The sequence below is a fragment of the Ostrea edulis genome, chromosome 7 (genome assembly GCF_947568905.1).
Source record: "Ostrea edulis chromosome 7, xbOstEdul1.1, whole genome shotgun sequence".
NCBI classification, from domain to species: Eukaryota; Metazoa; Mollusca; class Bivalvia; order Ostreida; family Ostreidae; genus Ostrea; species Ostrea edulis.
Genome location: NC_079170.1, coordinates 8,951,563 through 8,976,966, shown reverse-complemented (window position 1 = coordinate 8,976,966; position 25,404 = coordinate 8,951,563). Strand labels below are relative to the sequence as shown.

Here is a 25,404-nt window from a genome sequence, read left to right as displayed (position 1 = left end):
ACATGGATCCACAGGTCAACTGCCTTTCACTGCATCAGCATTATCTGAATAAGAACTGCAATCCACCTTAATAACACACATTTTGTATGAATGCATTTTGATTTTTCAAGACTGATAAAAAAGTAGGAATTGACATGAAAAATAAGGGCTTTTTTAGGATTTCCCCTTGAATTTTACATTTTTTTAGGAATTTTAGCAAAACTGAACAAAATTAGGAATTTTTAGGAATTTTAGGGCCGCTGGACAGCCTGCCTAATGTTGAACATTGGGCAGATATGTAAATTGGCACTTGGTTGGTTCCTGCAGTCCTCCTTGACATTGACAGAGCTGTCCCACGGAGACTGTTTCACCAAGTTATGTGTAGAGTGTCGGTCATCTATCCGTGTATCGCAAGTACTTGGTGCAGACAGCTATCATTCTGAATCCCGTGAAGGAAGGGGATATAGACTTCCTTTGGAATGATGTACATATTCAATGTTGCGTCGCTTGTGGAGACCCACATCTTGAAGGGTGACCTTGACTTTTGACCTTGACCCCATTTTTTTAGTCAACCACTTAGGACCTTTTGGAGGAGAAAGTGATCTTGACCTTTGACCTTGACCCACTTTCAAGGTCATTCAAGGTCAACAATCCTAGAATATCATGTGACTACTCCTAAAGATGTAGATGGAGCTTTATGATAGAAAACGTCATTTTTCAGCCCCTATTTGCCCCCTGGGGCCAATATGAAAATTCCAAAACCTTATTGCACATCTACAGGACATTACTATTCAGCTCCTTGAATATCATGTGACTATTCCTAAAGATGTAGATGGAGTTTAAGTGACAAGCTTTGTGATAGAAAACGTCATTTTTCGGCCCCTATTTGCCCCCTGGGGCCAATATGAAAATTCCAAAACCTTATTGCACATCTACAGGACACCAGCAATCATCTACCAAAAGATTATTAGGCTACTGTGTAAAATGTAAGAGGAGTTCTGGGAACCTGGGTTTCTTTGTACAAAATCGTCATTTTTCGACCCCTATTTCATTCCTAGGGTGAAAATGAAAATTTCAAAACCTTATTGCACATCTACAGGGCACCAGCAATCATTTTCCAAAAGATTATTAGGCTACTGTGTAAATTGTAAGAGGAGTTCTGGGAACCAGGGTTGTGTTAAAAAGCATCATTTTCTACCCCCATTTGGCCCCCAGGGTGAAAATGAAAATTCCGAAACTTTATTGCACATCTACAGGACCCAACCAATCATCTTCCAAAAGATGATTGGGCTATTGCATGAAATGTAGGAGGAGTTCTGGGAACCAGGTTTTTGTTGAAAAAACATTTTTTGACCCCCGTTTTGCCCCCAGGGTAAAATTGAATATTCTAAAACCTTATCATATATCTACAGTACACCACCTACCATATTCCAAAAGATCAATTGGTTACCACTTGAAATAAAAGAGCAGTTTGAGGAAGAAGAAAGTGTGACAGACGGACGGATGGACGGACCAGGGTAACAACAATATACCCGAACTTTCTTTAGATTCAGGTGCCTTTTTAACAACAATGCCTCAAAGTCCGGATAGAGTAAGCACCATAATACTTGCTAGTTGCGTGTTGCACAATATCCTTAGGCTCAAGAACCCTACTATGTCTGATGTCTTCTCAAACAAAAAAGTCTTTGCTTGTATATCTTTATACTCTTGTTGTACAGGATATCGTGTTCCCTGTACCAATCTGCCACGTCTTCCTCCTGTTCCTCTGTCAGGTTTAAAGGTTGTCTCTTCTTTCCTCTTCATCTGTGTATCTCTAGCTTTCTCTTCTACATCAGCAACTACTGCATCACTGGGTGCTGCCTCATGAAGAACGTCTTGTGCTGAGGGTCCCTGTATGATGTATTGTGTCTCTGGTTGGCTATTTGAATCATTTAGTTCAGGTGGATTAGCTCTGGGGACATCTGAATCAGCCGTTCATGATAGGGCTGGCGATACATCTCATTCACTTTTTTATGGCAACCTTGCCCTTCTCGATTGTCCTTCTTTTAGGTGGCATGGTGGCTGCAGTAGTCAGAATGTATTTCATAGTCAAACGTCTTGTAGCGAGGGTGAAAATAGAATAACTGCTGGAGACATCATCCGTCCACTGCCAGGATCAACCATAGACCCACCGTGTACATCCGTGTACAGAACGTAAGCAATCCGGCGGCTTCAGGAACACACCGTGTTGACACCAGTGGTGTCTGTGTCAACTGTCTATTATGTGTACCTTCGCTGTGTTCACATCGTGACTGTATGTGTAGTTTCCGGGAACAATCCATGGACAGTCCGTAGACATCTGTGTTCTTCAGCAGAAATGTTTCGTACACAGAGTACTCCAGGCTTTACACGGATACTTTGGTGGATACACCGACCCCTCAGTTGATACAAGGATGTACACGGAACCTAAACGGATCAATACGCATGTTTTTCCTCCGGGACAATCCGGGGAAAAAATTAAACATGTTTAATTTTTTTTCTGGTTTGGCTTGACCATGCCGGATGGTCCCGGATGATGCCGAATGCATATACGGTGTGTACACGGTAATGGCAGATTGTCACGGACCATTACGGATTGACGATCCTGGATGATCCAGCATCTCATCCATGAATGTGTGAAAGGGCTTTACCCCTATGGAAATTTTTAATTTTGATAAAGGACTACCTACTCCTAAATATCTATTAAGTTTCAATTTAGTACCAATAGCATTAAAGAAGATGAATTCAAATATTTTATACATATACTATACACATATACTATATATACCAAGTTTGGCCCTGGCCTGGAGTACAAAACCCTACTCGGGGATCATGAAATTTACAATTTTGTTAGAGGCCTTCCTGCTCTACATCACTATGCATTTAGTTTTTCTTAAAGATATGCGGTTGTATAGAATAATCTTTAAAATTGGTCACTTTTTGGCTGCTTTTGCTCCAACTCTAAGGCTCAGGGGTGCAGGAGTCCTGAAATTTAAAATCTATGTCCCCCTTATTCAGAAGATGCTTCATACCAAATTTGAAAAGAATTGGAGTAAGTTTCCCAACCCTACCTACTTTTTTGCTTCCAACCCTAAAGATTGTATTGACGACAATATAAATAAAATAGAAATCTACAATTTTCAAACTGGAATTTTTTTCTTTTCATGTTTGAGTTTCTCTAAGAATCATTTTCACTACAATTGATCTTCAAAATGTTTGAAAAGTAATTATGATGTATATAGACATGTATTCAAAGTGTATCAAAAACCAAGATTTAAATAAAATGGTTCAATAAAATAAAATGTTCTGCCAACATACCTTACCTAATTTTTGGGGAAGTGAAATATGAAACACACATATATTTCATTTTGGCCCAATATTTCTCAGGAAGAAGTTAAAAATGTTTAATTCTTAACACATTTAATCACTGACCATTTTGGCCCACCCTGATATTAAAACCCCTACCCATGGAATTATGAAATTCACAATGTTGGTAAAAGGCTTTCTGCTCATTCTAAATTTAGTTTCAATAACATTAAAGACAAGAGGCCCACAGGCCTTATCAGTCACCTGATTACTAGTGAAAAGTATCACTAGTCCCAAGGGCTAAAAATCTAGAAAAAAATTCCTGTTTTGAATATCTAAGCTAAATTCTAATATTCAGCAACAGCATAAAACAAGATGTGTTCTTAAAACTTCAATGACCTCAAAAGTGCATACACTGATGAAAGGCTTCTCCTAATATGATATATGTATTATCATTAAACCATATCACTAATTTGGACCCATCCTAAAGCCAAAACCCTGGGGTTACTGTATCAGTAAACTTAAAGAAGTCCTTCAAATGATAAAGACAATAATCACTATAATAATTTTGGTTCCACGCTGGAACTAAATCCTTACTCCTAGGATCACCGGTTAAATTCCTTATAAACATCCATTTAGTTTCCATTTAGTGTCAATAGCATTAAAGCAAATATCATTTACATGTTTTGCACATATACACTATATAACCAAGTTTGACCCTGCCCTAGAGTCAGAACCTCTACCCCAGGGATCATGAAATTTACAATTTTGGTAAAGACCTTTCTGTTCTATATCATTATGCATTTAGTTTTTCTTAAAGATATGCAGTTGTAGAGAACATGCACTTTCAAAAATTTGTCAATTTTTGGCAGTTTTTTCCCTGCCCCTAAGGCTAGCACTATAGGGGTGCAGGAGTCTTGAAATTTACAATTTATGCCGCACTTGTCCCAAAGATGTTTCATGTCAAATTTGAAAAGAAATGGAATGGTAGTTATCAAGAAGTTAGAAATGTTCCAATTGCTAGAGCACAATGGATGACGCATGACAACGGATACAGATGAATTGCAATAAAAATAAAACTTTGGTCATGATTCAAAGCTATTCATCAATTTCATGAATCTCCTTCTCAAACTATTCACCTTTACAGCATTCAACCAATTATTGTCTTAAAATGTTAACATACCTTTTCTAATTTTGTTCAGGACTTTTCCTGATACTCTTTTCAGCAAAACTGAGCACTTTTTTAACTGCAAGAACAAAAATGATGCACTGAGCAACTCGAATTACCAACAGATGGTGTGATCCCAATATATATTAAAAGTGCTTGAATAAAATGGATTTAGAAGGGTAATTACATGTATTAAGAAGTTCAAAATATTCAATTGATAACGTACAATACATGACGGACGAAGACCATGCAATAACAATTAGTCACCCGAGTGACCCAGGTGACCTAAAAAAACTAAGAATAAAAATGATTTCTTTCAATGAAAACAGCACATCTTAAAAATTGATGAGAAACAGTAAAACAATTTATGTTTGGGGCACAAAACTTTGCATGAGACACATAAACAATTTGTGATTTAGTATTTTTGTTAATCAAAATGGAAGACAAATGAAGTAATGTGGTTAATGATTCTGAATTGGTTAATTGAGCTACACATTACATAAAGCAAAAAATATAGAGAGAGAATTTTGTATCCAACATATTGCAATATGCCACCATATCAAAATATTTCACAACATAATATTTCTGGCAACATCCATCCCTATTAAATACTAGGATGAATGCTATATACAATGTTTATGTATTAATTGTACAATGTGAAACAATACAAAATGTAATCAGAATAGGGCTGCAACAGGTACCCAAAATAACCGAAAACCGGGGGTTATATATTGTTAAGGTTGGGTTCGGTTCCATTTTTCCATATTTCGGTTCAGGTCTCAGACTGGTTTTTAAAACAGAATCATTATTAGAAATCCGTTTAAATGAAATGTCGTCAAAATCCTCAAGATGGCTGTATTTTGATCAATTGTCAAATGATGACATTTTGGACAAAACTGTAAATAATGACAGTACATAAGATATGTCAAACGCATTGAAAATACGCCACAAGATCAACATCTTCAATGACAAAAAATTGAAAGCATGGAATGGAAACGAGGAAAAGTGACAATGCTGTTTCTAGTACAATGGATGTCGAGTCTAAACCACATTCCATGTCCCCGAGTAATTATTGTAACAAAATACAATAAAGGTTTTTGATTTTAACTGCATATTAGATTTTTAAAATCAGTTATAAAGACCCAAACATGTCCTATGAAAATTTGGGGGCGAGAAAATTTCACTACAGGCCAGTAAATTTAGACAGTTCACTGGCCCTACTGGCCAACAAGTTCGTGAAGACTGGCATTATTCCAGAATTAGATGTTTGTTTTTATATATCCTGTTTAAATATGGACACCAAATACGAAGATGTAAAAGATAATTTTGCTGTGTTTTTTTGGGGGGTGGGGGGGTGGGGGTGGGGGGGATATTTTGGGGTTTTTTGTTGGTTTTACTGACCAAGTACTCGATAAGATTTTATTCTATAATTGCTTTAAAAAATCCTGTTATTTATATGGAATTTGAAAAGGGCAATATATTGCAATCTTTAAATTAAAAATATTGCAACCTATCGCAAAATTGTTTCTGCTGGCAATACCCAAACCTACTGAAAACAATTAAAATGGCGCTAGTTTTCCTTACCAATGTATTTTCGTGGTGCTGCCCTTCAGCTTCACATTGTAATACATCATCATCCTGTGCAATGAAATATCAATTAATGAATATGAAAAACTAACAATTTACAAGAGGCCCACAGGCCCTATAGGTCACCAGAGTATTAAAAGTATCACTAATCCCAAGGGCTACGAAATCTAGAAACAAGAGGCCCATTGCCTACATCGCTCATCTGAGTCACCTTGGCCCGTATCTGAAGACTTAATTTCCATATATATTTGCATGTAAAACCTTAGTCCCTATTGTGGCCCCAACCTACCCCTGAAGGTCATGATTTTTACAAACTGGAATCTGCAATATGTCAGAAAGCTTTCATGTAAATGTCAACTTCTTTGGCCCAATGGCTCTTGAGAAGATTTTTAAAGATTTTCCCCTATATATTTGTAAGAAAAACTTTGATCCCCTATTGTGAACCCAACCTACCCCTGGGGGCCATACTTTTAACAAACGTGAATCTGCACTATGTCAGGAAGCTTTCATATAATTTTCAGCTCTTCTAGCTCATTGGTTCTTGAGAAAAAAAATTTAAAAGATTTTTCCTATATATTTCTATATAAAACTTTGATCCCCTATTGCGGCCCCAACCTAACTCTGGGGGACATGATTTGAATAAACAAATCAGCACTGTGTCAGAAAGCTTTCATGTAAATATCAATTCTTCTGGCTCAATGGTTCTTGAGAAGAAGAATTTTAAAGATTTTCCCTATATTTGTATGCAAAACTTTGATCCCCCCCTTGTGGCCCCATCATACCCCGGGGGACCATGATTTGAACAAATTTGAATCAGCACTGTCAGAAAGCTTTCATGTAAATATCAGCTTTTCTGGCTCAGTGGTTTTTGAGAAGATTTTTACAGATTTTTCCAATATATTTGTATGTAAAAATTTGATCCACTATTGTGGCCCCATCATACCCTCAGGGATCATGGTTTGAACAAACTTAAATCTGCACTATGTCAGGAAGCTTCATGTAAATTTCAGCTTTTCTGGCCCAGCGGTTCTTGAGAAAAAGATTTTTAAATGACCCCAACCTATTTTTGCATTTCTATGATTATCTCCCCTTTGAAAGGGACATGGCCCTTCATTTGAACAAACTTGAAAGCCCTTCATGCAAGGATGTTTTTGGCCAAGTTTGGATGAAATTGGCTCAGTGGTTCTGGAGAAGAAGTCGTAAATGTAGAAAGTTTACAGACTGACAGACGGACAGACGATGGACAACAGGCAATCAGAAAAACTCACTTGAGCTTTCAGCTCAGGTGAGCTAAAAACTAGAGATTGTTTTGATGAAAAAACAAATGTCTCCCCAGCTCCCCAAATTGGAAGTGCTCCAAATGAAACCTCCTCCCCTGAATGTACTGCATGGTGTGGAGAAAAAAGCATGAGCAGGAACATAGACATTATGAACTCCCACAAGCCACATAGGAGAAGTGTTTACAAACTATTTTACACCCTCCACCCCTCAGATCCACTATAACTTTAAGGAAAACAATTGGATCCTCCTGTCCCTACAATATGCACATCTGCAAATGGCATTGAAGTATTGTAGAAAAGTTCAAGTCTATCGGATAAGCCATATAGCAGACACATTCAGAAGCTATTTTATCATCCTTCATCCCTCTTACATCCACTACAACTTTTACGAAAATAATTGGATCCTCCCATCCCACAAACATGCACAACTACAAATGACAATGAAGCATTGTACAAAGTTTCAAATCTATCAGATAAGCCACATAGTAGAAGTGTTCACAAGCTATTTAACATCCTTCATCCCTTTTAGATCCACTATAACTTTTACGAATATAACTGGATCCTCCCGTCCCACAAATATCCACATCTACAAATGGCAATGAAGCATTGTACAAATTTTCAAATCTATCCGATAACCCATATAGGAGAAGTGTTCACAAACTATTTTACATCCTCCAACCCTCTTAGATCTACTATAACTTTTAGGAAAATAATTTATTGGATCCTTCTTTCCCTACAATATGCACATCTGCAAATGGCAATAAAGTATTGTACAAACTTTCAAGTCTATCCGATAACCCATATAGTGGGAGAAGCATTCACAAGATTTTGCAACAAACAGATGGTCAGAGAGTACAAAAACAATATGTCTCCCCCTGAAAGAGGAGAGACATAATTTTCTGCTCATTAACGAACCACTGAACATAGACATATTGTACATGTACACTCAAACCTGTATTAAGAGACCGTCCAATGATCTGTACCCGTGACGACCCGGACATTTTCCGGAAATACAAAACACTTTACCAAAATAACAAAATAAAAACTTTTGGGTCAGTGTGACATTCTCAGACTTGGTCGGGCGAGGGGAAACACACAATATTCTTATTTTGGCCTAGTGACTTGCTTAAATTAACATGTCTTAATTGCTATGATGGCCGGCATCAAAATTTGACAAGAATGCATTATTCCATTTATATGTTGAGTACAATTTTAAATCAAGTACCTTTTTACGCCATGGAAGATTTGGGACACCATAATCATATCTGACTTCTTCTCCTGCTGCTATTTTCCTCATCGCAAACAATGCCAAGTGGGGTCTTCCTTTATTTGATACACATTTCATTGCAGCATTCTCTTGTGTATCACCTGGTGCTGCATCATTTGCATATCTCCCATGCTTTGTAGAATTTGTGGCATCCAAGCTGATCAACATTAACAAATGAATAAAAATTTGATACCCAATTTCAGCTTCTATTTTTACTGATTTTCACATCAAACCACCAGAAAAAACATTTTACTGTTTCAATTTTATGAAGAGTTCACATCAAGTCCATGAACATTTGATATGCTTTGTTAGAAAGTTCCTGAACATCTCTCATTTGACTGACGCTCCCCAAAAACCGCCACATTTTATTCAGTGTATAGTGTATGCTTGAATCACTGTGTCATTTTATAACTATAATTCTAAGCGCAAAAGTGACACGGTTAAGATTAGACAGCTCGTTTAAAAATTAGTCCATTGTGTATTTACAACGATAGGAATCAAAACGAAAGTAAAAAGACATCGACAATTATTTTATTGTACAGGGTTGTGTTTTTTTTAGTAGTCCACCGGACTACTTATTAATGACATTCTGATAGTCCGTGACAAAATTTACTAGCCTCGGGCTATCGGACTAGCGTTAGTGTCGAAGCCTGAATACTCTTCTTCTTAGATGTCATTTAATAAAATAATGCATCTTCACATTTACAAACGAGTTTGTAAATTTATTCCAACAAACTTTTAATGCATAATATGTATATCACTGCAAAATGTGTTCATTTCGTTAATTTAACAGTCCCATTATGTTATAAATCATTTTTACAGTAAGGATCAAACTAAATCAAACAACAATATGGATTACTATAAAATATTTTCATTTTTCCATTTCATGAAAAATATTTCATAAGGAAATCCCCATCTTAAATACCAGTGTAGCATGCATTTATAATTGTTTAGAAAAGTGTTCCAAACTCCCAATATTTTATTCTTTCCTTTACTTAGCAATTGCAGCAAATTATTGAACATTTTTTGATATGTTAATAGCACTATCATAACTTGCATGGTATCCATAAAGCAATCCATACACAGGGCTTGAAGCCAACTTTTTATGTCACCAGTCCAGTCGGACTGATGGGGTATAATTTCAACCAGTCCGCAGAAAATTTTACCAGTCCAACAAAGTTTTCCAGAAATAATTAAACATATTTCGTTAATGTTATTAAAATGAAATTAAACTCAACATGCCTCAGACAATATTGTAACACTTAAATGTGGGATTTATATTTACGAATCAGATTCATCTGATATCTACAGATCGAAGCATAACAAATGTGTGTATAAAATTTCATAAGTATATTTTCCAAAATGATGCTTTAGAAAATTAATCAGTCCCATCAGACTGACTAAAACAAATGTCAGTCAGTCCGCCATACTTTTAACCAGTCACAGACTGTCGGGCATATGTTAATTTCGAGCCCTGATACGGCATCATTACAAGCCAAGCCTAGCAATTCTCAGTACTTTCAGTACTTTGATTATTATTTCATAATTATCTTGGTCCCTTGGAAGGAGGCCTGGCTTTCATTTGAATGCATGAACTTGAAAGTCCTTCTCATAAAGATGTTTTGTGCCAAGATTGGTTGGCTCAATGGTTAAAAATGTGAACAGTTAATGCCAATGACGACAGAACCCAGACAAATTGTTCATTTCAGTTTCCGGCTCAGTACAACCCAGTATATCTATTCCTTAAATATTACAGCAGCACAGCACTGTGCAGTTACATTTTTGAAAGACAGTGAAATGGAAAGGCATTAAGATATCTATCATAACATTTTTTCGTTTATTTATTTCTTAAGAAAATTCATCCTAAATATTCAACTTTGATATTGCTAAATAATGCACATACCAGAATTTTTTACTATCAAAAAGAAAGAAGTATATGTAACTTCCTTTTTCGAGAGGGTAACATTTTTCACGTTTCAACCCTTCTTTTCTGTTGATTAGTTCTCCTGCATATTCCATAATGAATTCTCCTGCAGTATATTCTTTATTAGCAAATAATCCTTTTCCTACAATACAAAAAAAGAAATTGTCATACGTACAATACACATTTCAAAAGAGGAAATCTTCAGAGTAATACTTTCAGTTGTATATAGTTCGAATTTCGACAAATTTTGTCCATCTCATAAAAACACTGTTGAATCATTGCATATATGTATTTATGAGGCTGTACAACATGTCATACATTGTTCCACCTGTTTTAAAGTAGTTCCATGTTGTCATGTCATATTATTCTGCAAATCAATATTATTTTTCCAATAGTTATTGTTTAAAATCTTGTTAAAGAGGTTCACAACTAACATTTGGAGTAATGTCAATTTTTTGGGAAGTGTATTTATGTTTATGTACATTGAAGGAGAATTAGGAAATTAAAAAGAAAAACTGGGGTCGCAATTAATGCTTTTTATTGAGCTATAGTGTTCTAAACATGACTTATTTGCACTTAAAATTCATTCAATTAAACTTGACATTTCTGTTGGTGTCAACACAACAAAAGCAACACATATCAATCATTACATAAAATAGATACATAATCATGTCTTCTAACACTACAGATCAAAACAAGAGGTACTGTGAGCAATGCTCACTAAGAATACCCCCCCGCTTACCCCAATCTCCCAAAGGGTGTTGGTAATAGGTATAAACTACCTCTTTTCTGAGTGTAAAAATCAAATGGCATGACAAACTGAACCATATTGCTACTTCGCTGTCCAGTGCGCGTGACCTTTGACCTTTTGACCCCAAAATCGATAGGGAACATCTTCATCCCATGGGTAGTCCATAAGTATGATATGGTGACTGCAGGTGGAAAGGATAACGCTTTAGAGCCCGGAAACCATATTGCTACTTCGATGTCCAGTGCACGTGACCTTTGACCTTTTGACCCCAAAATCGATAGGGAACATCTTCATCCCATGGGTAGTCCATATGGTGACTGTAGGTGGAAAGGATAACGCTTTAGAGCCTGGAAACATATTGCTACTTCGATGTCCAGTGCACTTGACCTTTGACCTTTTCACCCCAAATCGATAACGAACATCTTCATCCCATGGGTAGTCCATATGGTGACTGTAGGTGGAAAGGATAACGCTTTAGAGCCCAGAAACCATATTGCTACTTTGATGTCCAGTGCGCGTGACCTTTGACCTTTTGACCCCAAAATCGATAGGGAACATCTTCATCCCATGGGTAGTCCATATGTAAGATATGGTGACTGTAGGTGGAAAGGATAACGCTTTAGAGCCCGGAAACCATATTGCTACTTCGATGTCCAGTGCGCTTGACCTTTGACCTTTTGACCCCAAAATCGATAGGGAACATCTTCATCCCATGGGTAGTCCATATGTATGATATGGTGACGGTAGGTGGAAAGGATAACGCTTTAGAGCCCAGAAACCATATTGCTACTTCGATGTCCAGTGCGCTTGACCTTTGACCTTTTGACCCCAAAATCGATAGGGAACATCTTCATCCCATGGGTAGTCCATATGTATGATATGGTGACGGTAGGTGGAAAGGATAACGCTTTAGAGCCCGGAAACCCTATTGCTACTTCGATGTCCAGTGCGCATGACCTTTGACTTTTTTACCCCAAAATCGATAGGGAACATCTTCATCCCATGGGTAGTCCATATGTATGATATGGTGACGGTAGGTGGAAAGGATAATGCTTTAGAGCCCGGAAACCATTGCGTCTACAGACGGACGGACAGACAGACGGACAACCCGATTCCTGTATACCCCCCCCCCCCCCCCCACAACTTGTTGCGGGGGGTATAACAAGAGGCCCACAGGCCTTATCGGTCACCTGAATACTAGTGAAAAAGTATTACTACTTCCATGGGCTACGAAATCTAGAAAACATTTCCTGTTCTGAATATCTAAGCTAAATTCTAATGTTCAGCAACAGTATAAAACAAGATGTGTTCTTAAAACTTCACTGCCTTCAAAAGTGCATACACTGATGAAAGGCTTTAAATGATAGGTGCATTAACATTAAAACATCAAAATATATTACTAATTTGGACTCATCCTAAAGTCATAACCCTGGGCTGTGAAATTCACCATTTTTTGTACATCCTTTTCTGCTACATGTATTTCTAAGTATGCATTTAGATTTTATACAGTATCAGCAAATTTACACATAAATACTATATATACTAAGTTTGGCCCAACCCTGGGGTCAAAACCCTTACTTTGGGGAAAATCAAATTTACAATTTTGGTAAGACTACCTGCTCTATCCATTTAGTTTCAATTTAGTATCAAAAGCACTGAAGAAGATGTTATCTAAATGTATTACACATTAACACTATATACCAAGTTTGGCCCCGTCCTGGGGTCAGAATCCCTACCCCAGGGATCATGAAATTTACAATTTTGGTAGAGGCCTTCCTGCTCTACATCACTATGCATTTAGTTTTCCTTACATGTGCGTGGTTCTTGAGAAGAAGATTTTTGAAAATTGGTCAATTTTGGGCAGTTATTACCATGCCCCTAGGGCCCCAGGAGTGCTGGAGTCCTAAAATTTACAATTTATATCCCCCTTGTTCCAAATATGCTTCATACTAAGTTTGAAAAGAATTGGAATGATAGTTATCAAGAAGAAGTTAAAAATGTCTATTGTTTACACATTTAATAACTGACCATTTTGGCCCCTCCCTGATACCAAAACCCCTACCCCTGGGATCATCAAATTTACAATTTTATTAAAGGACTACCTGTTCTTTTTAAAAATCTATTTACTTTCAATTTAGTATCAATAGCACTAAAGAAGATGTTATTTAAGTGTTTTACACATTAACACTATATACCAAGTTTGGCCCCGCCCTGGGGTCAGAACCCCTACCCCAGGGATCATGAAATTTACAATTTTGGTAGAAGCCTTCCTGCTCTACATCACTATGCATTTAGTTTTCCTTACATGTGTGTGGTTCTTGAGAAAAAGATTTTTGAAAATTGGTCAATTTTGGGCAGTTATTACTCTGCCCCTAGGATAGAATGTTCTATCCTTAAAGTGTAATTTCCTACAGAGGGTCTGTCCCGAGACACAGTTAGATTATTCTAACTAACCACCACTCCCCTTTCCAGGATTTCACATGTTTTATGACTGAAATTCATGAGTTTTAAGACAGTCAGATTTATAATAAAATATCTGAGGTTGCTTGTTCAGTATCAAAGTAGTACATTCAGTGATAAAAGTTCTGTCATTTTTATCTGACACATTGTACGTCTAGCTATGTCCGGCTGACACTTTTGGATTCTGGACTATACACATAACACACAAAATGAACAAAAATTGCAACATTAATATGAGTGACTAGGATGGCCTAAAATAAAATAAAAAATTCAAATACATAATTTTCACTATTTCAAATGTAAATTCATATTTGAATGATGGTTTATATAGTTGTACAACGATTAGAGCTAGTACATACTGGGTCATACAAAGGTCCTCAAACATAATTAAAGTAAGATCTATATCAAGAGCAAATATCATTTTGATTTCAACAATGTAAAGATTTTTTTTTTTAAATATCTATAATTATAAAACCATTTCAATCAGTTATACTTCTGCAGAAATTATTTATAATGCAATGACTCATCACTCTTCACCTGACAACTGCTTTCCTGTGAATCACTGCAATGGTGCAGTGTGTCCTATTCTAATCTATAAAAGGCTGCTTTATTCTAAAAAAAAAAAAATGCACAGAAAAAATTTAACTATAGAGTTTAACATGAACTTAAATTTAATTAGTATTTTTATGTTAGAGCAATAATAGCTCTATAAACTTGAAAATTTAATTGTTGCATGAAAGTTTTGTATCTTTAAACATATCATTATTCATTACTAAAGAACGACCACACATATGATCTTTAATTTAATTAACAGGTCATTCAGTCTAGCAAGCAATCTAGCTTTACCAGCTTGACCAAAAAAAATTCTAATGTGCAAAATTTCTTTATCTTCCCGATTTAAAGGTCATAGGAGATGATTTTCAAAAAAAATTTGTTTTGCACGAAAATGTGTTCTTCTTTAATTACTTAACATATGTAAAGAAGTCATTCAGAAAAAATCGTAAGGTAACAGGCGCTACAGACCGTCAAATGTTGCCGTGGTGTGAAGTATCAAAATAGTAAGATGACTTATCCCCCTTTCTTGATGACGTCAAAAGAGACCAGCCTGACGCTAATGTGTATTTGTTTATACTAACAACTGCAGGTTTTAGCCGTCAAAATGTTCAATGTGCTTACATTCAACTGTAATTTAGCAAGTCAGGTATTTCTATATACTTTTGTCTAAATGATCCAACGTTCAGAAAGACTTGGGTGTGAAATCTACACCGAGAACACAGAACTCGAAGTTGTTTGACAATCATTTTACGCGATTACGGGGGTTGATGAGGATCAGTTTCGTTATTGTATTCATTCTACTTTGGCAAAAACTAATGGGTTTATGAAATTAAATCTTCGACCAGATGCAGTTCTAACTATTTTCGACTAGGCTACATACCAACGGCAAGCACGGCGAAGACGAGAAAATCCTGGAAAACGTTGACTGTATATAATGTCAGACGGTAGACTACATGTAGTACAGATATTCATAATTTAGTATAAACATGCATGATCTGATTAGTTTAGAAATGAAATCTGACTATGAAGATGAATAGGTCTAACTTTATGTTGAAAGTTGCATTATCAGACCCCCCCCCCCCCCCCCCCCTCTTTTCTGTTTGAAAAAGAATGTTCAAAGCAAATGGTGGAACATACTGAAATTACAAGTTTTTGTATCGGGTGGAATAAACCAATTTTTACGGTCATGCAAGAGTTGGGGGACGGTTTTTTTTTCTTTAAATGAAGCACTAATTTGCACGTTGGTTTCCTTATTAGGGTAAAAAAAAAAATAAACAAATAATAACGTTAAAGGCCGAGGATTTTGAACAACCTGTCGGTTGAATTAATCAACATGTAAGAATTAAAGCTCGATAAATTTATTTTGTATAAATGAGAACGTTAGCCATTGATAAATTAGGCAGATTATTCTTTTTTCTACGTTTTCTTGTATCCATTTGACTGCCTTCGTCGGATACCCAGTATCCGACGATGTATGACAGCCAAACATACAGTTTCCGACGTGAGTTCCTGCATACTGTGCAGATTTTCTGGCTATGTACAGCTTATGAACCGAGCATCGTCCCACACCCCACGATGACTCAACATATTCCAGAATTCTTTGGCTACCTAAAGTTGTCTGTGTGACTCGTCCATAACGCATGGCCTACAAAAACAGTCAGGACATTCGGATTTTTCGACAGTTCCTTCAATAACTGGTCCAGACGAAGAATTCGTTCTTCCTCTGGCTTCCAGTTCCAACCATTATATGCAAGAAAGAGCCCTTATAGCGTCTAATGTTATGGTAAATTATTCTTCATATAGGCCCTAATCAGGGGTCGAAATTAATTTTTTCTACCACAGGCTAATTTTAGCCTGTGGGTAAAAAATCCACAGGCTAAAATGAAAACCTACAAGCTAAAATAAAAATAATGAAGCAGTGCTCTTTTTTCATGTTTTTTTTTAAAATCAATTACATGTATTTTCCCCATCATTATGCATTACTGAGCCTTGTGGGTCAACAGGCATTGTTTGGACAAGACACTAAGTTACGTAAGTCATGTTTAGGTTTCTTGATTATCGCACCTCTAATCCACAACCTGTTTACCGCAGGTCCAATTTCATGTCACATCAGAGTTGTCACTAGTGATTTTTCAAAGCGCATCCGGGCCTCATGGTTTTATAAGCAGCACGATCATGAGCCCCATGGACTTTTTTGATAATCGTCTACGCGGTGAGCAGTGCACTCGTGTCATCACTACAACCCGACCTCAATATGACAATAAATTAATTTAGATAGGACATTCTCATGATTCTGATAAAAATAACTACCGGAAGACTTGGTAAAACATAGACTTCGACTTTTTTTTCTTCTTAGATCAATGAATAACAAAAACCTCATACTTAAAATTCAATTTAATCACCCCTATAGGTGAACAGGACTCGTGGCACATGTATTTTTCATCATAATGCGATGTCGACCTCTAAAGCATTTGTTTGACTCCGAGTTTCTTAAAAATCGTAAAAGAAAAATCCTGATAGAAACGGTTGTTGAAATCGATCGTTCATGTAAGCGTTTGTATGATTCAGAGTGCAAGTTTAAGAAAAGCGAATGGCGCATTACTGTATAAAACGGATACAATACGATCATAGTTTGTAAATCACCACTCGATAAAATTTTCGAGTGTCCACTATTTTTACTCGCTACTTTTCAAATGTACTCGCATTTTGCGAGTATTTCTCGCTAATTTCGAGCCCTGCTAATGTCGCAAATTTTATTGTAAAAGAATGTTAAAACCATTTATATTTATTAGATTCACCTGTTAAACTAAAATAGCTGTACATGATACTTGTAAAAATCCTATGAAAATAAATTCAAAAAACGGCGCTCACGATGTGTGTAAAGGAAATTTCGATCTGGCTATAAAATATATCCGAGTCAGGGTGGAACTTGGGCACATAAAACCAAAGGGGGATGAGGGGGTGCCCACCTTTTTTATCAGTCAACCTTCACTCCCCCCCACCCCCCTTGGGAAAAAAAACCGATGCTGCATCGCTGTGTCTGCATGGGATTAGAAAGCGCAAGTAATAACTATCTATATTTCTCTTATTGTCACCAGAGAATGTACTCTGAAATTATCATACATTTATCATTAACCAGTCAGTATTGTTTCAACCAATTCGGAATAAATAGGATCTTGATCGATCTTCTTGTTCGTCCTCCGATGAAAAATCGTCGATGTGGCTGGCATTCACATTAATTATGAGTTCAAAGTGATATCTTTGTATAACAAACTATGATTCCCCATTCAAAAACTCCTCCGGTTGCGAATAAATTGTCTATGGATGTGCTTTTGTTTTGATTCACAAATTGAGTGTGGTCTCTTATGACGTCACAAATTCAGGAAATCATGAACGATAATCGTGTAACGATTTTCTATTCCGACTACCTTTGCACTTCAATTTCTTCGAGTTAATATCGTTTTTAATCTTTAAAAAGTATTTTTATGAGGAGTCTATGAAACAAAGTTCATAATTATGGAGAGAAAACGTATTATTAAAAACCGTCTCCTATGACCTTTAAGAATTAAACTTTGCCTGGAATTGTTCCATGCCTATATTTCAATCCAAACATGTTTATTTTGAAAAACAGAAGTAGTATAATATAGGAAACACTATAAACAAAAACAGTCCTAAAAAAAACCTATACAGGACATTTGGTTAGGAATAGTACAAAATTTTATCAGGCAGCTCATTTTTTATCAGAAATGTCCGAGAGTGCAACGAATTTCGTGTAGCCCGTAAGATTAATATTCTATTGAAATCTATTGAATGTATAGTAATATACACAGAAATCAATTTTTGTACAGGGAGACATAAATTTAATTTTACTTCATTAAGAGTCTTTTTACTTTCTTTGAAATAATATCACAATTTTACCAAAAAAATCTTGAACACCAAAATGACAGCTAATGAGAGTGTCATTTTTATTCTCAAGTAAAATATATTGACTATAAGCAGTGGTATTGATATAGAATCATGTATTTGTGATTTATGCCTCTATGTCAGGTATGCTCTGCTCATGGCCTGAAAATAGTTTGAATCCCATTGTTACTGTTGATAGACGGCAAATGCAATTGCCCCACATACAAACCAGTTTGCAAACATCATTTACATGAGAACTCTTAACAGATCTGTGTAAGCTATAAAATTTATCATTTGCCTCTGACGCTAAGGAAAATCAGTCAAGTCAGTGCATATTAGTGTTTTACTCTGAAGTGAGCCTCATTTGTCCCTCAAAAGTGGTGGTGGAAGATCAGGTTTCATGTTGCACATTGATTAAATCTTATTCCCTTTATGGTTGATGCACAAAATGTGTAGGACCAATAAAAGAAAAGAAAAATAATCGCTAAAACGCATCAATGATGCAGATAGCCGAGTTGCAGTTTGGAAAATTATGCACGCTTGCATTCACGAAGTCAAAACATGCACATATTTCATATAGTTTATTTATAAGTATGAAGCTTAGAATGGCCGCAATAGGTATTTCGTGTTATAATGACCTTGACCTTAGGCCTTTGGATTTCAAAAGCAACATGAATCTTGAATGTCATCAGGATTTGAAGTCTGATAAACAAGCACCAGCAAGTACATGTATAAAAGTTAGAGACAAGCTCAAATTTACAGTATATAGTGAAAAAGAGAACCTGACCGTTGGACCTCAAAGTAAATAGGAACCTTCCACTTTTGGATGTGATCAAAATATGCAAGTCTGACAAAGAAAGACGCACCAAGTAGTATGAAAGTTACATGTAGAGACCAGGCAAGCTCAAATCTCTGGCATTTAGTGACAAAGTGACCTTGATCTTTGACCTTTTGACCTCAAAATAAATAGGAACCTTCCTCTTTTGGATGTGATCATGTTATGTAAGTTTCACAAAGATGCCCCAAGTAGTATGAAAGTTCGTGACCGGACAAGCTCAAATCTATGGCATTTAGTGACAAAGTTACCTTGACCTTTTGACCTCAAAATAAATGGGAACCTTTCTCTTTTGGATGTGATCATGTTATGTAAGTCTCACAAATATGCAACAAAAAGTATTAAAGTTAGAGACCAGACAAGCTAATTGTGGATGTCGCCCACCCAACCGCCCGCCAATTTTAAAAGCCGAGATTTGCTACGCAACTCGGCTAAAAAAGAATACAAGACTAAAGGACAAGTCTTGAAAATTTTATCTCTCTGTCTCAGTCTTTCCTTTTCTCTTTTCTCTCACCTATCACAGAGTTAACCTCTTTAACAATACATCCTGGCTTTTCTTCCCCCCGATTAATGTAATCCAGGGCTTCTTGCTTCGCAATATTGAAGGAAATTTCCTACAATGAAACAAACCATTAGTTATATGCATAAACAAGACCATAGCTTATTTCCACTTTCATTTTATTAAACATTATTGTATGTGATTATTTCAGTAGGAAATATATTAATTTATTTCAGTTGAATATATCAGAAAATAAAGTCATGGTAACTCCCTTTTCAGTACAGAAAGATATCCTATACTATATGAAAGGTGAAGATAACCAACAGTGATCAATCTTATACACAAAATAGAGGATTGGGCAAACACAGAGCTCTGGATATTCCAGAGGTGGGATCAAGTGCCTAGGAGTAAACATCCCCTGTCCACCAGCCACACCCACCGTGAGCCCTATATCTAAAGGTAAACAGGATAATTAATTCATAGTCAAAATCAGTGCCAAGAATGGCCTAACAATCAGTATGAAATAAGTCAGGCAGCATTTAACCAAATGATAAGTTGTATTAGCAAACTAGATTGTTATAACAACCGTAGAATTTGCAAAGTGTTGACTTTAAACGAGACTGTTAAAACCCCTGCACCATCAACTTGTTTGTCAGTAAGGCTATTTTAACTTAATAGATTATCATCCAGAGTCACCAAAAACTATGGGGCAGGTGGGAGGATTTTTTTTTTTACTTTCATTTTCTCAATCTGAGAAAAATATTAATCACAAGCGAAATTTGTCAACAGAATGCACCAAACTTTTTCAAGATTTAAACTCATAAGAATCATAAAAACTATATCTATTTTCTTCATGTCGCTATACCGGAAATGTAAACATGAAATGTAAATACCATAGTCAGGCATGAAAATTTTCCTGAAATCCAAGTTTCACAAAATAAACAAATTCAGTGCTTGAAATGTGAAAGATAAATAGAAATTTAGTCTAATTCAAGTACATACATGTAAGGCAAAAAAAAATATGTTTGTTTCAGGTCGCCTCTGATTTTAAAAAAGGATTGGTACAGGGTTCGAAATTAACTTTTCCAAGCACTAGTCCGTACGGACTAGTCACTATTGATGTTCACTAGTCCGCAAAGCATTTCACTAGTCCGACCAGTATATCATTAAATTATTTTCATTTTATTCAATAGTATTTAATGAAACAAAACACATCACAGTTGCAAGCAATTCAGTTTCGGACACCTACAGAAAGAAAAGACCACCCTACTTTATTTTGCATTCAAGATCTTCAGAAGCATACAATATTAACCTCCGAGTTAATCCTTTTATAAACGTACATAAGTGCATTTGAGATCGACGTTCCAGTTGTTTTCGTGCTCAATTCTTAAAGTCACAGGAGTTCGAAATTTTATCAATAAAGTCAATAAAATTCACTTGATTGACCAAGCCATAAGCTATTGTGTTATAAACTCCTGTGTTAGAGTCGCGAATGACGAGAACATGTCCGCACAAACGTGCATGTTCTTAGACCACACTACTTGCAGTTCTTGCACCTCGAAACCGTTCTCGTGATTCTTACTAGATGTTCGGAATCGGCAGGAATTTATGCTCGTTCGAAGAACGGCGGTTTCGAACGCATTCCATGTGTTCGGAAGATCAGGATGTCATAGTCACACAAATGCTTAACCATGCAGGTAATCAACCATAAGTTCAAACATCTGAGAGACTCAGACAAATCTTGCTAAAATCTTAAATCTTAACAAATTCAAGATTGATTTCCGGATATTCACTTTAGTCCGTACGGTCTAGTGCTATAGAGAGTTTACTAGTCCGACACGTTTTTTACTAGTCTCGGACTTACGGACATGAGGTAATTTCGAACCCTGTGGTAGGTAGGTTTTTAAAAAAAAATTAAGAATTTTTTTAAATAATAAATATCTGCCTTCGAATCAATGAAAATTTGATAGTTACAGTTGTTATACAATGTGTTTAATAGATAAAAAAAATGGGTTCAGAGCACAATTTTTAATTGACAAAATACACAGTATGTGATTAAGTTTTGATATACATATACATATACATTTACAATAAATGTCTTGGCATTTCGGGTAATAGTTCGTACATCGATAAATTGAAATTAGAAAATTGAAAAATTAATAGGGTCTGTGAGATATATTTAGGGTTGGTCGGGCGACCAGAAACAAACATTATTTATTTTGGCCAAACAATAAATTATAATTCATAATATTAAATTAAAGAAGTTTAACCATAAATTCAACATATCAACATGCATTTAAGTACTGATGTTTGATGTTGAGATATGAAAAAATCTATATAAAAGATAAATGAATTAATTCTCAATAATTCATTTATTAACTATTTCAAAACTAATGAGTTTTTTCTTCATATATACAGTGGAGCCTCAATAATCTGGACGCCATTAATCCGGATGCTTCACCTTCCGGACGATTTTTCTAGGGAACAGAATTTTTATACGTTATTTTGCATCATTAATCCGGAAATTCGCGTTCCGGATCCGGACGGTCATTTTGTACTACAAAATGTTAAAATGCATTGAAAATTGTACAGTTTATCCGGATGGTCATTTTTTTTTGTTGGAAGGTCTGTGTCAGACAATTTTAGCAAGGCATAAATTATAAAGAAAACAAGCCAAACTGTATGATGAATATTGTTTGGACAGACCACCGAAACCGTGAATCGTGACATATGAAATGGTCGGCCTCTTTCAGAAGTAAAAGTGTGATGAAATGTTTGGAGTGTAAATGATTATGTTAGTTACTAATGATTTATTTATTTATAGTTACATCAAAATTGATTTATTTATTTATAGTTACATCAAAATTGGTACCATATAAGTTTTACATTATGACCCCTGGGTCGAGGCCTCTGCTAGTGGACTGTTAGTCCCCGAGGGTCTCTACAGCCCAGTAGCCAAGTACTTCGTTACTAGCTTGAAAATACGGATGTATAGTTAATTGCTGTTATGAAATTTAGAAATTCATTTCAAAATTAAAGATTATCTCCCTCACGCATAGCTCTTATCCTTAGATGAATTTGACTTCACTTTTTTCCCTATAATAGCTCTAAAACTTCATTGTTATTCGGATTTCAAACAATTCGGTTGAGCATCACTGAAGAGACATTATTTGTCGAAATGCGCATCTGGTGCGTCAAAATTGGTACCGTATAAGTTTTACATATAGTGCTTCAGTGTTTTAGTGCATACGGTACACAGTTTTGTATATTTATTTGTAGTGCTAATATACATGTACATGTACAATGCAAGGATAGGCAAATACACTGCACACATATATTTCAATTTTAGAGCTTTGAAATGCATGTAAATGTTAACATTATCATGATTTATTTACTAATGCAAATGGTTAAATCCAATGATAAAATGTGCTTAATTCACTACGCATCAATAAAGTAAGCATATTGGTTACTTCTGTAAAGATAAAAAATATGTGATTCAGTTATCCGGACACTTCATTTATCCAGACGATTTTGCTGGGAACCAAAGTGTCCGGATTAACGAGGCTCCACTGTATATTTAACATTAAAAACTGTTCACACTAGTAATTTCAAGGATTACTCTGTATGATAAATTAATGCATGTTAAGTGTTTTTGGAATACTTCATGCACAAAGAAAAAATCGAAAATCAAATACATTTCAAGTTTTAAGGTAGAAACCATTTTTCCTACAATCTCATAAATTCCAATAATTAAAATAATTCCAGATTTCAATAATACTCTGTTGTAATGAGTTATTTAAAATTACACAAAATTGTTAGGGTCGAAAAAACATTGTTTGGGCTCACAAGATTTCTAGTAGCTGAATCAGTCCAAATGTCTCCTCACCCAACACGTTAATTACACTGTAATAGACGGCCACTTTGTCCAACAATGCTTTTTTATCATGTGATATTTTACATGAGTTAATCACCTGTGACGATAGCTGATTGTTTTGAAAACACACATGTATTTGCTTGGTTAATTAAATACTGGTCAGTTTAACTGAATTAAGCTATTCAGTGATTTTTTAAGGCCCATTTTGGGTCCGAATTTCGACCCTTTCCCCTCCTAAAAATTGCCAATTTTTTCCCAATTTAGCTTGCATTTCTCCCAATAACAAGAGATGTTTGTAAAACACATATGCCCCCCCCCCCCCCCCCCCCCCATGGTGCAAAATTGAAAAAGGTTATACACACACACATCATTTAATTGAGAGTAGTATCATCAATTCAACATATTGAGCAGACAATATCTTCCTATGTCAAGAGTGGATTGACCATGTGACCTAAAAATCAATAGGGGTCATCAACTCCTGAAGATGTACCAGTGTACCAAGTTTGATGTCTGTCAAGCAAAGGATTCTCAAGATATTGAATGGACAGTATATTCCTATGTCCAATTTGACCCTTGACTTTTGACCATTTGACCTTAAAATAATTAGTAGTCATCTTCTCCTGAAGATGTACCAGTGTACCAAGTTTGATGTCTGTCAAGCAAAAGGTTCTCAAGATATTGAGCGGACAGTATATTCCTATGTACAGTTTAACCCTTGACCTTTGACCATGCGACCTCAAATCAATAGTTGTCATCTTCTCCTGAAGATGTACCAGTGTACCAAGTTTAAAGTCTGTCAAGCAAAGGGTTCTCAAGATATGGAGCTGACAATATATTCCAATGTCCAGTTTGACCCTTGACCTTTGACCATGTGATCTGAAAATCAATAGGGGTCGTCTTCTCCTGAAGACGTACCAGTGTACCACGTTTGATGTCTGTCAAGAAAGGGTTCTCAAGATATTGAACGGACAGTATATTCCTATGTCCAGTTTGACCCTTGACCTTTGACCATGTGACCTCAAAATCAATAGTGGTCGTCTTCTCCTGAAGTCGTACCACTGTACCAAGTTTGATGTCTGTCAAGAAAAAGGTTCTCAAGATACTGAGCAGACAGTATATTCCCATGTCAAGTTTGACCCTTGACCTTTGACCATGTGACCTCAAAATCATTAGGGGTCATCTTCTCTTAAAGATGTACCAGTGTATCAAGTTTGATGTCTGTCAAGCAAAGGGTTCTCGAGATATTTAACGGACAGTATATTCCTATGTCCAGTTTGACCCTTGACCTTTGACCATGTGACCTCAAAATCAATGGGGGTCATCTTCTTCTGAAGATGTACTGACGTACCAAGTTTGATGTCTGTCAAGCAAAGGGTTCTCTAGACATTGAATGCTCAGTATATTCCTATGCCCAGTTTGACCCTTGACCTTTGACCATATGACCTCAAAATCAATAGGTGTCATCTATTCCTTGGGATGTACCAGTGTGCCAAGTTTGATGTCTCTCAAGCAAAGAGTTCTCAAGATATTGAGCGGACATTATATTCCTATGTCCAGAGTAGATTGACCCTTGACCTTTGACCTTTTGACCTGAAAAACAATAGGGATCCTCTTCTACTCATAACTAACCCACATATGAAATATCATTATCATCAAGTGAATGGTTCTCAAGATATTGAGCGGACAACACATGGTCTACAGACCGACCGACCGACCAACCGACCGACCAACCGACCGACAGGTGTAAAACAATATGCCTCCTCTTTTTCAAAGGGGGGCATAATAAAATTATGAAAGGAAAACATATTTGAAAGAAATAAACATTCGATGTGAATTATATACATAAGACTTAACAAAAAGTCATGGGAATGATTTGGATAGATAGTTGAAAATTTTAGAAGGTTAAAGAAATTAGACGTGTAAAATAAAGACTATACAAGAGGTACTGTGAGCAATGCTCTCTAAGAATACCCCCCGCTTACCCCAATCTCCCAAAGG

The 25,404-nt window shown here is 36.1% G+C and overlaps 1 protein-coding gene across 3 annotated transcripts in view; it reads right to left on the bottom strand.

The window, feature by feature from the left end:
- LOC125672892 (uncharacterized) overlaps positions 1-25,404 on the bottom strand; it is a 117,198-nt gene that overhangs the window by 74,820 nt on the left and 16,974 nt on the right. For all 3 annotated transcript variants that reach the window (XM_056143220.1, XM_056143219.1, XM_056143221.1), the window contains exons 3-7: positions 19,548-19,647; positions 10,509-10,671; positions 8,564-8,762; positions 6,056-6,109; positions 4,487-4,550 (exon numbers count right to left, since the gene is read on the bottom strand). In XM_056143220.1, coding sequence (XP_055999195.1) covers positions 4,487-4,550; positions 6,056-6,109; positions 8,564-8,762; positions 10,509-10,671; positions 19,548-19,647 — 580 coding nt within the window. The remainder of the gene's footprint in view (positions 1-4,486; positions 4,551-6,055; positions 6,110-8,563; positions 8,763-10,508; positions 10,672-19,547; positions 19,648-25,404) is intronic.